General features: G+C 44.1%; 1 protein-coding gene across 1 annotated transcript; it reads left to right on the forward strand.

The window, feature by feature from the left end:
* The first annotated feature begins 1,905 nt into the window (after positions 1 to 1,905).
* LOC4345164 (reticulon-like protein B21) lies at positions 1,906 to 9,296 on the forward strand. Its single transcript, XM_015792769.3, has 14 exons — positions 1,906 to 2,937; positions 3,025 to 3,057; positions 3,162 to 3,233; positions 3,332 to 3,397; positions 3,491 to 3,559; positions 3,690 to 3,755; positions 3,848 to 3,922; positions 4,020 to 4,122; positions 4,239 to 4,313; positions 4,410 to 4,572; positions 4,708 to 4,777; positions 5,110 to 5,175; positions 8,355 to 8,477; positions 8,889 to 9,296. Exons 1-14 carry the CDS (start codon positions 2,286 to 2,288, stop codon positions 9,170 to 9,172), a joined length of 1,917 nt encoding a protein of 638 aa, XP_015648255.1. The 5' UTR covers positions 1,906 to 2,285; the 3' UTR covers positions 9,173 to 9,296.
* Positions 9,297 to 15,986: the final 6,690 nt, after the last annotated feature.

The raw sequence follows: 15,986 nt of genomic DNA on the forward strand, positions 1-15,986 counted from the left end.
AAAGTTCTGAAATGTCGTCGCACACCCTAGCCTTCGCATCTTTGACGACACCAGCCTTCTCTAGCTGCCCTGTCACGCCAGCAGCTCCACATCACTTCCGTGTGGGTTTGCCCTCAACTTTCCCATCCATTACTTTGCCATGGATGGCCACCCTTTCTCCTAGATTCCACCTCTGCTCCACATCTGTCACCAAAGTTCCAGGAAAAAACCTCCTCATCTGGCAACACGTTTTGACGCGCTCAGTCGGTCACGTTCACCACTGGAGCTTGCCACTGACGTCTCTCTCTCCTCTGGGACCATGTGTTTATTGTTCGTGTTCCTGAATCTTTAATCCTCCTCATTGCTGGTTGCCGCCACCTACGGAAGAGTCACAGCATAGGATGTGCTCGCCTGGTCACATTCACCACTAGGGCTTTCCACCGGCGTTTCTCTCTACTCTGGGACCGTGTGTTTGTTGTTCACATTACTATATCTTAAATCCTCCTCGTTGCTAGCTGCCACCACCTAGGGAAGAGTCATGGCATGGGACGCGCTCAGCCACCGCCATCACGTTCATTCCCTCGCGGAAGTCCTAATGCCCTCACACATTCTCCATTGCTTGTTCTGTAATTGACATGAGAAAGAAGATGAAAAGTGCCAAGTGTACTGTTTAGACTGAACTAGTGAAATAGTAACCAAACCATAATGATGGGTAGGGGTGGAGATATTTAGACCGAACCGAAGAACCGAACCGAAGAACCTAACCGAAAAGACCGAGACCGAGAAATTCGGTTATCTTTTCGGTCCTAGCCCTCAAAAGACCGAATTTATTTCGGTCATTTCGGTTATTGGGCTCGGTTAACCGAATTAACCGAAATTTTAGCCCAATAGACCTAGGAAGCCCAATAAAACCACTAAAACAAACCCTATCACCACTGCCGCATAGTGCACTGCCACAAGCCACAGCGCTGACTCCTCCTCCAGCCCCCACCGCGCCGCCGCCGCCACTGCCGGCTCCGCCACCACTGCGCCGCCACCTCCTCCAGCCTCCCCTGCGCCGTGGCCCGCCTCCGCCCTCCACCGCGCCACAGCCAACGCCTCCGTCCTCCACCGGCGGCGCCTCTATCAAATTTTTTCGTTCCAAACATTCTCCTCAAAAATTTCAGTCAGAACAAGACCGAGACCGAAAAGACTAAGACCGAATTTGCCGGTCCTGAGTTTTTTTTATGAAATTTGGTTCTGAGTTTACAAAGACCGAACTGACCGAAAAACTGAAGACCGAGACCGAATTTTTCGGTCTGACCGAACGCCCACCCCTAATGATGGGAGATAGGACAAGTGATCTTAGAGGTATTTTTGAAGTTTCACGTGATTTCTCTCTCCTGATTAACTAGAAACGAATATTGTAACTGACGTGATGTATATGACGTGATGTATATGAACTAATTTCCACGTTTATATAGTGTATTCTCCGTAAGTCATTGCATGGTGTCGCATAACTAAAACCGCAAAGTCACGTTTGCCATGTACCAAAATTTATGTTAAAATGGTCAATGAGCTTTTTTTTTTCCACATGAAACATGACCAACGAGCTTGAGCCGTCCGATCTGCGCAGCCAGCTCCCATCGGACGTTCCCCACCCGCCCTCGACAACGGTGAAACGTCGTCTCCACGCCTCACGCATGCACCCACCCATACAGATACCGAATTGATGTGCACACGAGGCAGGCAAGACAGGGGAGAGGCAGCCCGTGGGCCGTGGCGGAGGCGAGGTGGCCATTGGACGCAGTCACATGACCAAAGTGGAATGCAACCCACACACGCACGGAAACAAATGCAATCCACCACCATCGTCGTCTTCTCTCTCCTTACCAACCAAACGCAGTGGCAGTACTAGTAGCGTCCAAGATCCCCATCAACCAGAGCAGCAGCAGCGGAGCGGCAGAGGATCGGAGGCAGGCAGGGAGCTCACCCACCTCCACCGCCAAAAGCTTTCCCTTCCTCCATCCATCAGGATTCAGGCATCAGCCCCCACCACCTCAAAAAACAACCTCAGATTCGTTTGTTCACTTCACTCACCCAGTTAACTTTGCGAGGAGAGAGAGAGAGGCAGTTTGAGTGCAACGCAAGCCAAGCCGGTGTCAGGCTCAGACCCCGCCCAGGAGGAGCAGCAGCTGACACAGCTTTCTTCTTCCTTCCTGCTTCCTCCTCCAGTCTCCAGAGCAGTGGTGTCGTGGTGGGAGCGCACCCGCACCCGCACCCGCATCACAAGGCGGCAAACGCAAGCGACCAACAAATTAAGGAGAATGCAGCAGCAGACCACGGGTGGGGTCGCCACCAGGAGGCGGCTGTCGGTGCCGAGGGGTGCCGGTGCGGCGGCGGCGGCGGCATCGGCGGCGTCGGTGTGGGAGACGAGGATGAAGATGGACGAGGTGAAGGGAGGGGTCAAGGTGTTCAGCGCCGGCGGGGACGACGCCGACGAGGAAGGGCTCAGGGTCTACCGCCGCCTCAGGCGCAACCAGAGCGACGGCGGCGGTGGCGCGTCGGGGTCGACGAATGCGGCGGCCGCGGCTAAGAAGAGGCGGAACTGGAAGGCGTCCGAGCCCGTCACCGCCATCGGGGACCTGCGCAAGTCGCGCTCCGACGTCGCCGTTGCCGCCGCGGCGCCGGCGGTCGGGATCGTCACCACCGCCAAGCGCTCCGTCACCAGGGTCACCACGCCGGAGAAGAAAGTGGCCGCCTCCGCCGCTGCCGCCGAGGTCAAGGAGGTGGTTGTGGTGGAAGTGCCGGAAACCAACAATTTGGATGAGGAAACAGAGGAGGAGGAGGACGAGGAGGAATTGGAAGAAGAGCTCGAAGCAGAGGATGAGGAGGAGGAGGAGGAGAAGGAGGTGCTCGACCAAGATCACATGGCCATTGACGACGACGAAGCTGCAAAATCAACAGCTCCGCATCAAGGCAAGTATCAACTCCTCCAGTGTTGCCATCACCAGGATTTCTTGATGAATTTGGTATTGATTCTTTTTTTCCCCCACAATTTCTCAGTGGATGACCAAGATCTTGAGCCACCGACAAAAAGTGAGACGCCAATTCAGCCAAATTTGCAAATTCCATTCTCATTTTCTGTTTGTTTTTTGCATGGCGCTCTAATTGTGCGATCATTTGGGTGAAAATTAAATTAGGAGGGGTTAAGATTGTCCCAACTTCAGTGGAGGATGAGAGAGCGGCAAATCCGGAGCCAGTCAAGCCTCCAGGTAGAACTCGGCCTAGTTCTTGGCCACTTTAATTTTACCTTTATTTGTCTTTTTTTTTTCTTTTGTTTCATCGTGCCAAGAATTTTCCGGTGATCCAGTAAAGAAGCTTGCCGCAACAATTGATCTCCGGGCGGTGAACCCAGAGCCAGTGACCATTCCACCAGGTGAATTCCTCCTCCGTGGATGCAAAACCTGTACCAATTTTAGGTGAATTTCGTTCTGTTTCACCATTCATCTCGAATATTTCCAAAATGCAGTGGAGAAGAAGGCTATGCCAGTGATAATTCACCGGATGACGAACGCAGAGCCAGCTAAACCTTCTCCAGGTAACCTTGACGAAATCATTTGTCTTCTTTTGGAGAACTTTTGGGGGGAAAGAAGAGATCAACTCGAAAGCAATCTTGTCATCTCCTGCGTCATGTGACTCCAATTTTTGTGGTTTCTCGGTTTCTTCAGAGAAAAAAGCGTCGCCACTGAACGGCCGCCGGATTCCCAAGCAAGATCCAATCAGTGCTCCTCCTGGTTAGTGCCATTTGTTTCTGCTATTCCTTGAATTGCTTTCTCCTACCGTTTTGGTATATTCTGAATATGGAAGTTGATTTCTTCCCCTGAAGTCGAAGAAGAGTACGAGGAGATTCAGGGCAGGCCATCAGTACCCAGCAGAAGCAATGGAAGAATGCAGAATATTGGTCAGTTATTTTTCCTTTTGTAGGAAAGATGCTTCTAGTTAATGAAATTGGAATTGATGGTTTTCTTTCTTCTTCTTGTTTCGCGTTGTTTTTTTAGTGGATTTGGTCATGTGGAGAGATGTCTCCAAGTCTACACTTGTCTTTGGATTAGGGACTTTTTTACTGATCTCCTCCTCCTATGCCAAAGACCTAAACTATAAGTAAGCCACTGTTCAGTATTTATTACTGCACTGTCACTTTGTTAAGTCTGAATTCTCAAAGCTGTTTAACTGTCAAAATTTGTTGACCTTTCCCTTCAAATTTATAAATCTTGCAGCACAATCACAGCAGCTTCATATCTTGGCCTAGTCTACCTTGGTCTAAGGTTCCTTAGCAAGTCCATACTTAACAGGTAGTAATGATTGTTATCCAGATTATCTGAATAATAATCACATAATTAACCAGCTTGTTGAAAGTGAGCTAATCTTTTATTTGATCATCAATTCAGGGGAGAGAATGTGGACTGTGATGATGCTGAGAGGAGTGGTGAAAGGTACCTGGTGGGGGAGGAGGAGGCCATCTGGCTGCTCAGGCTTGTTCTGCCTTACATCAATGAGGTGCTCCTGAATCTAAGGTCCCTCTTCTCTGGTGAGCCTGCAACAACCATGAAGGTAAAAAAGGGGCCATTGTCTGCTTCTGTAAATGCTACAGAGTTTGGCAAAATCACTGGAGTAGTAGATGCATGCATATGGACACATCTCTAGCTAGATTTGTACTGACAGAGGGACTCTACATGTGCTCTGCAGCTGGCACTCCTGCTGTTTGCAATGGCCCGGTGTGGCAACTTTGTCACCCTCTGGACACTGGCAAAACTGGGTAAGTACCAATGGAACAATGCACACATGCAAAGTGTTTTATGTCTGTAGCCTGTACATATCCTCCTGTCTCTACAGCCTCATCTCTTTCTTCGTTTCAACAACCTCATGGTGCTTTAAATCACAGCCAAACTAATGTTCATATGAACAATTTTGAGGAAATAGGTGTGATGAAATAGTATCTTCTGCACAATCTTAGCTTAAAAAACCTTGTATGATGCTAGGACCACAGGCATCAAGAAGTGCTGTTGCTTGTACAGATAAAGGTTAAAGATCTATAGCAATACTGGTCACACTGACATTTTTGTACCTTTGATCTGGCCTTGTTTGCAGTGTTCTTTGGGGTCTTCATCATTCCGAAGGTGTGCTCATCTTACTCCACCCAGCTTGCAAGATATGGTAAGTCCAAGCGCTCTCTTGTTTTAACCGCAATTTCTTTGTATTCTTCTGCATCACCAAAGTACCATGCACAGAAAGACAACATACAAGAATAACCTAACTCAGTCACCGACAAAGCGGCCCCACTGAATTCTACCATTAGTGGGGCCCTATTGCCAGTGACTCATCACTTTCACACCTTCTGTTCACTTTCAACATGCAAGAATACCATTTTTTATTTTTTATTTTTAGAGTTGAGGTTGTTGGATCTGGTAACATTGGTCACTGCTTTTACTGGTCCCCCGAGGCACTTGGGCATGTGCACGGGTAGGACTAGCTAGAGAGACTGTAAATTACTGAGCTAGGTAAATTATGGAGAAGGGTAGAAGAATTTTGTTGAGCTAAGGACAATGGTATTTGGGAGAGTACATTGAGACATATATGTACTATAAGTAGCAGTACTCCACTGTACCAGTACATCAGGGTTGTGAATCAACCCTTCTCTGAAGATTAGTCCTTTTCTGCATCTTCTGGGTTATGATCTGCAATAGAGCCAAATAAGATTGTTCCAAAACTAGTCCATCAGGCTGTCACCATGCTTGATTAACTGTTTCTCACATGCCATCTAAATTCATGTTGATTGGAAACAAACTGCAAATACTTGAATTGACCTTTACTTGCTCTTTACCACTTCCAAGGAGAACCAAGACTAATTTGTATTACTACTATTTAACCTACATTTAGGTAATAGTAAACTAAGAAATCACTCGGGGGGCGAAAACTAAGAATGGGAATGTGGTTAGTCCTAGGGCTTTGTTACTGATGGTAAAAAGGTAAACCGGTGACTTCTGTTTTGGAACAAAGTATTAGTACTAATAATACATTAGCTAATAAACAAAGCTACAATTGGACCTAGGTTTTGTGACTGATGGTAGAAAGTGAGAGTAAGCCGGTAACTTGTAGCTTTGAAGGAAAGGTAAATTAGGCAGAGGTGACTTTTGCATTGGAGGGAGAGCATGCACGGTTATTCCTCCTACCTTTTGCACGTGCGAGCTGTCGCGTGGTCAACATGGGCTTGATTGTCATTGAGATGCTTTGGCTGTCAAAGGATATTTACAACACTGATTGATGCTGTCTCAAGTGAACCACGCCTCCTTTGTTCCCTTTTTCTTTTCAAGGGCAAAGTTAAGAAGAATCTTTACCAACGGCTAAGGATTGTCTTACAATGCTATCATGAGGTAATAGTTCATTGTTAAAATTTTCACTAGTACTAACAATACATTAGCAAACATAAAGCTTATTTCGAAATATCTAATATGTTGCATTTTACCTTTATTTCATTATCTATATGATCACCATAGCGTGCCTTTAATATATCTGAAAAGATAAAGAAATTCCAAAAATATTGTCTGGGGAGAAAGGCATATTAGCATGAAAAGCAAAAGCAAGTGATTGTGGATTAGTGGGCCACTATTCTGGCCACCAACTCTGTCATAGTAGCTGATGTTATAGAGTTTTACTGTTTCGTTAGTGTCCTAAAATTATACTACGGAGTAGAACGTATGCACTGTCACCTTGTGATATATGACAAGGTGATATATGCACTGTCACCTTGTGAACGTATGCACTGTCACCTTGTGAACGTATGCACTGTCACCTTGTGATATATGACAACAAAATTAATTTGAACCAGAGCTCCAGCTTTAACTACTCTTGACCTTTCTGCTTGGACCATAGATTTGTCTCTTTGTTGACCAAATTAAACATAAACTGATGGTAGTACGTGCTAGAGTAGACATCAAGCCTAGCTTGCCCACTGTCAAGTGCCTTTAATCACCATTTAATTAGTCACATTTTTTTTCTAGTAGTCACATCACTAGGGTAGCTGGTTAAGAGTATCAATTTCTCCATTACAGCCAGAAAATGACAGGTATAGTCCTGTGAGGACCTCTACTCTTCTTTTACTCATGGAACTTATAAAATGGTTACATAGCTCAGTACCTTCAAATATACTCATTTTAATTTTCCCCTTCCATATGATACTTGAGAACCTTGTAGTTAACCATGAGAACCATCCTAGCAGAGGACGCTTCATGGTCATCATGTGTACCAGTAACCCTGGCAGGATGAAATTGCACTGTTACACAAAAAAATGTTGGTGTCTGCTTGCATTGGGATTCTTTGATCTAGGCATGTACCCGTCAGTACTGAAGCTTCCTAGCTTTGCTCTTTTGCATGTGAAGTGTTGGGCATTTGGTCACTCCCCCTCCACAAGCACCACATACATGACTGTTTTGTGGGGTCCTAATATTTGTTTGTTTACCAACCCACCACCAACCCATGCCAGATGCAGCTCTGAAAATTAATCAGGGACGCTCTAAACAAAATGATGATGTTCTGCTGCCATATCTGACACTTGTTTAATTTGATTAGAACTTGAGGTGATTTTCTGGTACCTGTACCAATTAAAAACCATAATGAGGTGGGGGAACAACATTTCATGATGTTGATTGTGATCAAAAGGTGCACCACATATAATAAATTTACTATATATACCAAATCCATGAATTTCTCACGACTGTATAGTGACTAGTGAAGCCGGTAGATAGCTTGTCACTCTCCAAAGGTTAATGTCCACGTCTTTTTTTCCCATTTCTAAAGGTTCCTCATTTCATTTGATAGCACAAAATTTCCTGTTGATAACGGAAATCAGACATATATGACAAAATGGAAGAAATACATCTCTCTCATAGGTTAGGCTACGGAGTATGGAGCAACAGCGGCACCAATCCATTTTGCTTTCCAAAGGAAAAGAAAGCTCAAAAGGAGGGATAAAAAGCATGGCTATCTTTATCCTCGGTTATATCTCCATCTTTTGTTTTTCAGGACATTGATTAGGTCACTTAATTAAACCCAACTTTACTTACCCTTAATCATAATGTCTAGTCCGTTCTGATGAATAAAGCGATACTCAAAAAAAGGTAAGATGTCAGGAATCCGACAAACAGGGCAGTAAGCAAACTGCAATTAGTTGAACATGATACTACCCCCTAGGCTGAAGGACTGGATTACCATAATGCAAAAAGAACTTGAGCTTAACTAATATTTCTTTTCTCTTTTTTGTGTGTGATTTTCTTATTGTACAAATTGAAATGTGTTTATTGGAACGAAATTAAAGTGTCTTTTCCTGTCCATGGCAGGGAGGTTTTGGCTGGAGAGGTTCAGGGATGGATGGGAGTCCTGCTCCCACAAGAAGGCGGTCGTGGCAGCCGTCTTCACCCTTGTCTGGAACGTCTCATCCACGGTTGCTCGTGTCTGGGCTGGTAACTACCTTCTCCCTGTAAAAGCATCCACGATCCATCCTGCACTCACAACAGTTTCCACAGTCTCAGTGCTCCACCTCACCTAGTATGAATAGAATTAAATGAGTTTGTTTCCAGATTCGTAGTAACCTAAAATCATTTATACTTTAGGACGGATTTGAGTAAGAGAGAGTGATGTGACAAATGAGTTCACAAAGAGTTGCAGATAGTATCTCCCGTAAGACACTAATAATTGAGAAATCTAATAGAAATGTGAGAGTGAGAAATAATGGTCTTACAATTTGTACTAGAAACTATAAGATAGTTGATTGTTGGCACCAATCTGTAACTCCCAAACTCTAGAAAAAACTTTCTACACTGTGTGGTATTTTGGAGTGCTGATCACCATCAACCTCTGCTGTGTATGTGCAGTGTTCATGCTGGTGGTGGCCATGAAGTGCTACCAGCAGCGGATGATGGAGTACGGCTGGAGCAGCACGGTGGAGGACTCACAGGAGGCCACCGCCGCCGCCACCGGCGACGATGAGTCACCGCAGGAAGAAACTCCTGCTAGATCAAGCCCGGCCAAGGCGCACGACCACGAGCCGGCACAGGGATTTGGGGCGGCGGCGCCGGCGCGGCATCGCCGGACGCCAGTCTCCGGCGAGTTTGCAAGGGAGAGGCTGAGAGTGAGGGGTGGCATCCAGCCTAGGTGACAGGACAAATCTGTGGATGCCGTATGTTTTTTTTTTCTTTCATTTTTTTTACATTGTGGTAGTTTTGGGTTGTGAGGACGTAATGTCACGAAATGGTTCACGGAAATAATGAGTATGATCCACACATAGGAGTTCCATATAATAGAATGGCTATAGAAATTAATATATTTCTCCACACATCTCACTTCCTCCATTTCAGAAATTTTAATTTCTGCTACAAATCTACAGCCTACACTAGCCATGCATAACACAAAACGTACATGCAAAAATTGATGTTTTTTTTTTCAAACAGCTAATCAGATTGACTGGTGTTATATTAATGGGGCAATTTCATTTCCACCCCTACTTTGATGTCTAATATTGATTTTATCTCTACTTTTTAGGGTTTTCGTTTTTATCCTCATTTTTTTAACCAAACGCTTGTTTTGCCTGTACTTTGGATGGTAAAGTTAACGGCGTTAAGTAATTGATAAAATGACATTTATACCCTCTCATGTATGTTCATTAATTGTGTTTTTGCCCCCATTTTATACATATAGCTTTGGAACTTTATTTTTGGGAGTATATTTAAAACTAGATGACGCACATTGACTAGTATAACAATTTGGCCAAATTCTGAATTTGATGGAATTTTGACAAAATTTCAGCATTTTGATAGAACTTAAACAAAATTTTGACAACATTTTGTAAAATGTAATTATCTCTTCCCTTTAGATATTAGTCAATGTGTTTTATTTAATTTTAAATATACTCACAAAATAAAGTGCTAAAGCTACATGTATAAAATAGGGGCAAAGATATAATTAATGAACAGGTATATATGAGAGGGCATAAATGTCATTTTGCCAATTACTTAACACCGTTAACTTTACCATCCAAAGTAGGGGCAAAACGATAGTTCGGTTAAAAAAAGTGGGGGTAAAAACGAAAACCCTAAAAGTAGGGGTAAAATTAATATTAGACAACAAAGCAGGGTTAGAAACGAAATTGTCCCATATTAATAGAGGGAAGTTGAGTTACACAGCTAAAGGCTCAAAGAAAGTAAAAACTGCACACGCCTGATTGCAAACATGTTTGCACGTTATGCAAAAAAAATGATGTGAAGACCTCATCTTTGAGATCCATTAGGGCTTCCAAAATATTCCGACTACAAACTGACTCATGTGGACTGAAACCGTACGGATCACAATGTGAATAAAAAGATATTGGTAGTTAAGACATTGTAGTGAAGCCCAAGTCTCTTTCAAATGCTCAATTCAGTCCAATTAAGACTATGTATTTCCAAATTATGCCAAGGACAAAACAATTTTGGCATATCATGCATGGAACATTTAAAGAAAATTCTCAGGCATTCATTTTTCTACGCTCCACCTTTAAAAAACTTTGCAAATACAAAAAAATAAAACAAGGGTGCAAACAACATTAGCACTCTTCAAAACCTATTGTTGAAACGGATTGTTTGCCCCATGCTAAAAAAAAACATTTTAGAAACAACTTTCTCCAACTACTTGTTGTAGCTACTTGTTAAGTTTATTTCTTAAAATGTTTAAGCTATGTTTATAATATAAATAGACAATCTACACAATAATCCGTTCAATAAGCTAAACTAAATGGGACCTTACCGTAGACTGCTACCACAACATGCACATAGATTATAGATAGCAGGCATGTCATAAAGCTAAAGAGAAGAGGAGACTCGAACAATCACCAATGGAACAAATCATGGACATCCCAAAAAAATCTAGCATTTTCATTCGTCCATCAAATTTGGCCATGTATATGTAAACTGATCAGCTTGGGATTTGGTTTGGTCATAGGCCCAGGCCGACCCATGGAATCTTGGACCAAGATCACATATACTTCGTGAAAAATTGTTGGATCTATTGGGCTTTGTTTCCTACGCTTCTGTGTCTACCCATGTGATGAGTGTATCATCTCTTACTATAATAAAACCTAAAGCTTAACATACAAAGATGACACGTCATCATTCACTAACAATTATTACATTTAAACATCATACAAGCATGTTATATTATTAATAATTTTATAGTTTATTATATTTTATAGCTTTTCAAATATAAGCATGTTAAATCATCATATCACATAATTCACATAATATTTCAATATGTTTCTTCATCTTTTTTTATAATATCATATATACCTATATTGTCCATCCTAACTCCTAACTTAGTTAATGTGCTCTCTCTCTCTTCTCTCATTAAGCCATATCACATCAATTGTTTTGTCCTTAGATGATTATCTATTGTTCAAATTATCTCCCTCCTTTTCTTCTCTTAAGAAGTCATATCACCTCAATCGTTTTTAGCCTTTAGATGACTAATCTATGATCCAAACTATCTCCCTCCTTTTCTTCTCTCATAAAGCCACATCAGATTAGTTTTACATTTGAATCATCATTGTGTATACTATTTAAATTTAAACTAACATAAACCACATAAACATACAAATCACATCAACTTAAATAAGTTTATATTGTCTGGCTATCTTATACATTAATTTTAATTAGTGCTATCATAATAAATTCTTGCAGCAATGCACGGGGTTTCACCTAGTATTTAAAATAGTAAATGCACTGCATTTAGATTAGCTAGGTTCTTTTGTCTAAGACTCAGCCTTTGGCACCAGCCTAAATATTGCCATACTTGCTTGTTACTTGCTGGCAAAATTTGCTATAGGACATAAAAAATATGTAATTAGCTAGGGGACACCACAAGAACATGTATCTGCTATATGGCACCGCAAAAAATTGGTAATTAGTTGCTGGACACCCACGATATTATTTTATAGGCAAATTTTGCTATAGGACACTTCGACTTCGTGGTTTTAGCCGTAGGACACCGCCCGAACTCACTTTTGGGGGAAAACACTCCATAAATGTGGTAATTTGCCAATAGACACCGTGCCAATTAGAATAATAATTTCTGGTTGAAAAGGAGAGAGAAATCACGTGAAATGTCAAAAATGCCCTTGGGCCCACATGTCAGCTCTCCTATCTCTCTTCTCTTCTCTCTCTATCTTCTCCTAGGCGATGCTGGTCACCGCCGCGCCACTGCCGCGTGGTACCTTCTTGAACCGCACCCACATCTGCTTCAGGTCGCTCGTCGACAGCACGTCCTCCCGCCCATAGCTCGCCCGCCACTTGCTCTCCTCCGGCAAGATCGGGTACAGCAGCAACGGGAGCCGCAACAGTAGCCGCACCCCGTCCTGCGCCGTCCCGAGCACCGCACCGTCCTAGATGCGCGGTGGATCCCCATCACGACCTGTCCCACCTCTCCGATCTCTCTTGATCTCCTCCGGCCGGCCGTCACCACCGTCCGTCTTCGCACCATCATCGTCGTCATCGTCGCCATCGCCACTGCCGCACTCGCCGTCGCCATGCCGACGCGGCTGCCATGGCCGACGGCGGCCATCACCTGCACATAGCGCCACCGCCGTCGTCAAAGCCGCCGCAGCTGTCGCCGCCGTGCGCCACGATCTTGATCTCGAGGCCATCCGCCGCCGCCTCCTCGTCGTGGTCCTCACCCTCGCCACCGCCGCCCCACGCGGCAAAGGCGTAGTCACCACCGCGCCGCAGTTGCCACAGCCGCCATCGCCGTGCGTCGTCGTTGGCGTCGCCGCTGCCACAACCGGGACAGCTGCCGCCGCACGACTGTCGGTGCTCCTGGCGCTCAACTCCGTAGACGACGGCGCTCCCGGTTGAAGAAAGATGGAAGATATGACATGTGGGCCCAAGGACATTTTAGAACTTTCACGCGATTTCTCCTTCCTCTTCAACCGGAAATTATTATTTTAATTGGTGCAGTGTCCATTGGCAAATTACCACGTTTATGGAGTGTTTTCCCCTAAAAGTGAGTTCAGTTGGTGTCCTATGGCTAAAACCATGAAGTCGAAGTGCCCTGTAACAAAATTTCCCTATTTTATAATATCCAAAAGGAAATAGAGAGAGAAACAGTTGCCAAAATAAGATTTTGCTTATGGAGAAGTTTCTATATGCTGCTTGGAATATTTGGAAGCAAATGAATGGTTTCATTTTTGATAAAAAAAAATTCCATCTTTGTCTTCTTGGAGGCAACTCTTGAAGAGTGATCTCCTTCTTTTGTTGTTTAGGACTAATGCGAGATATCACGATGTAATTATAAGCTGGATCAATCTGTTGTAATTTGTACCCTTTCTTTTTAATAAAAATTTCTTAACAGCAGGGGCCTCCCCTGCTGTGTTCTCTTCCAAAAAACGATTTTGCCCCTGCCTACCAAGTCTAGCTCGCATACAGCTCCGACGCTGCCACCGCTGTCGCTGCCGTTGTTGGCAAGGCAGCTCTCTGGGTGTTCAAGAGGGCCCACGCGCCTGGGCCTGTGGCTCCGCATCATTCCCACGCTCGTCGTTGCTGCAACATGAGGACCACGCCGGTGCTGAACATGTGGCCACCGCGATGTCGGAGCTATATGCGAGCCGCAAAATCGTACATTCATGGCTATTTTTCTCTCTATTTACTCTAGATATAATAAAATAATACTACGGGTGTCCAACAGCTAATTACCAGTTTTTTTTGGTGTTCCACAGCTGATATGCATTTTTGCAGTGTCTCCTAGCTAATTACACTTTTTTTTTATATCTTGTAGCAAATTTTGCCATTAAATGGCTTAACTGTAGCTATAAGGCTTAGCCTGAGATTTGAAGCATTGGGTAGCTCCCTTCGTGTCAGCAACGGGCGCGCATATTGGCTCAACTGGGAGCTCCTAATGAATAACAACCCCTTGCAACCTGCCCACCTAGGGGGTACAGAGGACATGAAGCTTTGATCAAGCTATGGTACGAAGTTCGAAGAACACGCGCGACTTGAGGTTGGCGGCGAGCTAGAGTGACTTATTGGGGGTCGAGTTGCCAGCGAGGGCCTGCCGACCTGCGCGACGGCTACGACGTGAAGCGCATGTGTTGTGTTGGCCGTCAGATAGCCTCGCCTTCCGTGCAGAGGTCCATCCCCATGGACGATGCCGGTAGGACCAGCCGCTGCGGCAACAACACATATTGGTGCAAGCAGTTAAATTATTATAGGTTTTATAAGGAATTTGGCCGACTCGTCATGTCCATCTTGGCCTCCGTCTCATCTGATCATCTCCCTCTCCAACACCACATAGAATTCGAGTTTTACTCTTCCCTGCGATTCAAAATTTTGGCATCTGCGTACGACGCGATGTCGTCATATATCCGGTGATAGGACTCTACCTTCACTGGATGTCCGACACGACGGTGGCGGCACTCCTTCCGACCACAACAATAGTTTTGTCATCGTGCCACCAGAGGAAACCTCAATAGACGTAGAATTTGCCCCTCTGGTTCTACTTGTACAAAAGACTAGGGGTGGAAAAAAAGCTCTGTCTCGCGAGCTTAGCTCGGGCTTGGCTCGAGCTCACTTAGCTCGGCTCGTCTCGATTGCTAAACGAGCCAATCTCAAGCCTTCTTTTTAGCTCGTTCTTGAAATGAGCTAAGACCAAGCTGGCTCGCGAGCCGCTTGTTTGGCTCGTGAGCCTAGGCCATCATGTACTTATATGTATGATTTTATTTTCTAGTGAAGTTATTATTTGTCAATATGCAATTTATCATCTAGATTTTGATGAATTGAATAATATAAAATTATTTTAATTTTGCATGTCGATGATTTGTTATTGTTTTCCTTAATGATTACAAATTATATATAAAGAGGTGCTTCAATGGGAAGGCTCGCAAGCCAGCTCGATCTTGCTCGAACCTGGAAATGAGCCGAGCCGAGCTCATGTTTTAGCTCGTTTCCCCAACCAAACCGAGCCAAGCCAAGCCTAACTTGTTGTGAGCCGTTGCAAGCCGAGTCAAACTCGACCTGGCTCATTTCCACCCCTACAAAAGACCACCCAAGGATATAAATACAACACACCAAGAGGAGAGGGGACATGGAATACAAACCAATACGACAAGACAACTCCAATCTTGCTGAGTTCATATTCGAGAGAGTAGACTATGCTAGTCGTCGACCACATGTGAGAGCTTCATGTCGCTAGACGCACAGAGAGTAGATTAGGTCATCCCAAATATTGTACTCGTGAGATATTGATATATAAAGACAACATCAGCTTCGGCCAGTAGGAGTAGGGCTATTACTCGTTAACAAGGGGGCATGAACCTCTATAAAAAATCCTTCTCTCTCGTCTCTTTTAACTCAATCTCTCGCATACCCTGACGCCAACGATTCTCTTACTCTACAAATACCGTAGGCGGGTATAACCCTAGTGTCAAATGGGCTCTCCGGCCGTGCGGAGATCTGTCCCCACAGATGGCACGTATTGGTAGGGAACAATCATAGGGAATTACCCAACTCGTCGTTTCTATCTCGGTCTCACCATCTCTATCTCTATCTCTGTCTGATCGTCTCCCTCTCGAACACTACACATGGAATCCTGAGTTAGCCAATACCTGAACAAATACCGTAGGAGGGTATAGCCCGTCGACAATACAATTGTACCCTCATTCTCAACAAGCAAATTGTTAATGACCAAATTTGGTAATTTCAGCATCAGAGGTGGAGATAAAACTCAACCGGAATTCATGATGGAAATCGTTCCGGAAACAGAGCAAGGATCGGCTAAAGTCCTGTCACACCCTAAAAATCCCAAATATATAAATTGTTGTCTAAATTGGAATTATTAGAATTTATTTTAAAAGCCTAGAAGAGAAGATCTAGTTTTAATTAATAAATTCCAATATAAAATGGGGCCAGATAAAATTTTATTAAATACTTTGCTTAATTCTATAATTCCTAAAT

The sequence above is a fragment of the Oryza sativa genome, chromosome 8, assembly GCF_034140825.1.
Source record: "Oryza sativa Japonica Group chromosome 8, ASM3414082v1".
NCBI classification, from domain to species: domain Eukaryota; kingdom Viridiplantae; phylum Streptophyta; class Magnoliopsida; order Poales; family Poaceae; genus Oryza; species Oryza sativa.

Bases quoted from the DNA above. Each gene is read 5' to 3' on its own strand.
- LOC4345164 (XM_015792769.3), top strand. From the start codon at position 2,286: ATGCAGCAGCAGACCACGGGTGGGGTCGCCACCAGGAGGCGGCTGTCG. The intron at 4,123-4,238 runs GTAAGCCACTGT...TAAATCTTGCAG, and splicing joins GCCAAAGACCTAAACTATAA to CACAATCACAGCAGCTTCAT. The intron at 4,314-4,409 runs GTAGTAATGATT...TCATCAATTCAG, and splicing joins AGCAAGTCCATACTTAACAG to GGGAGAGAATGTGGACTGTG.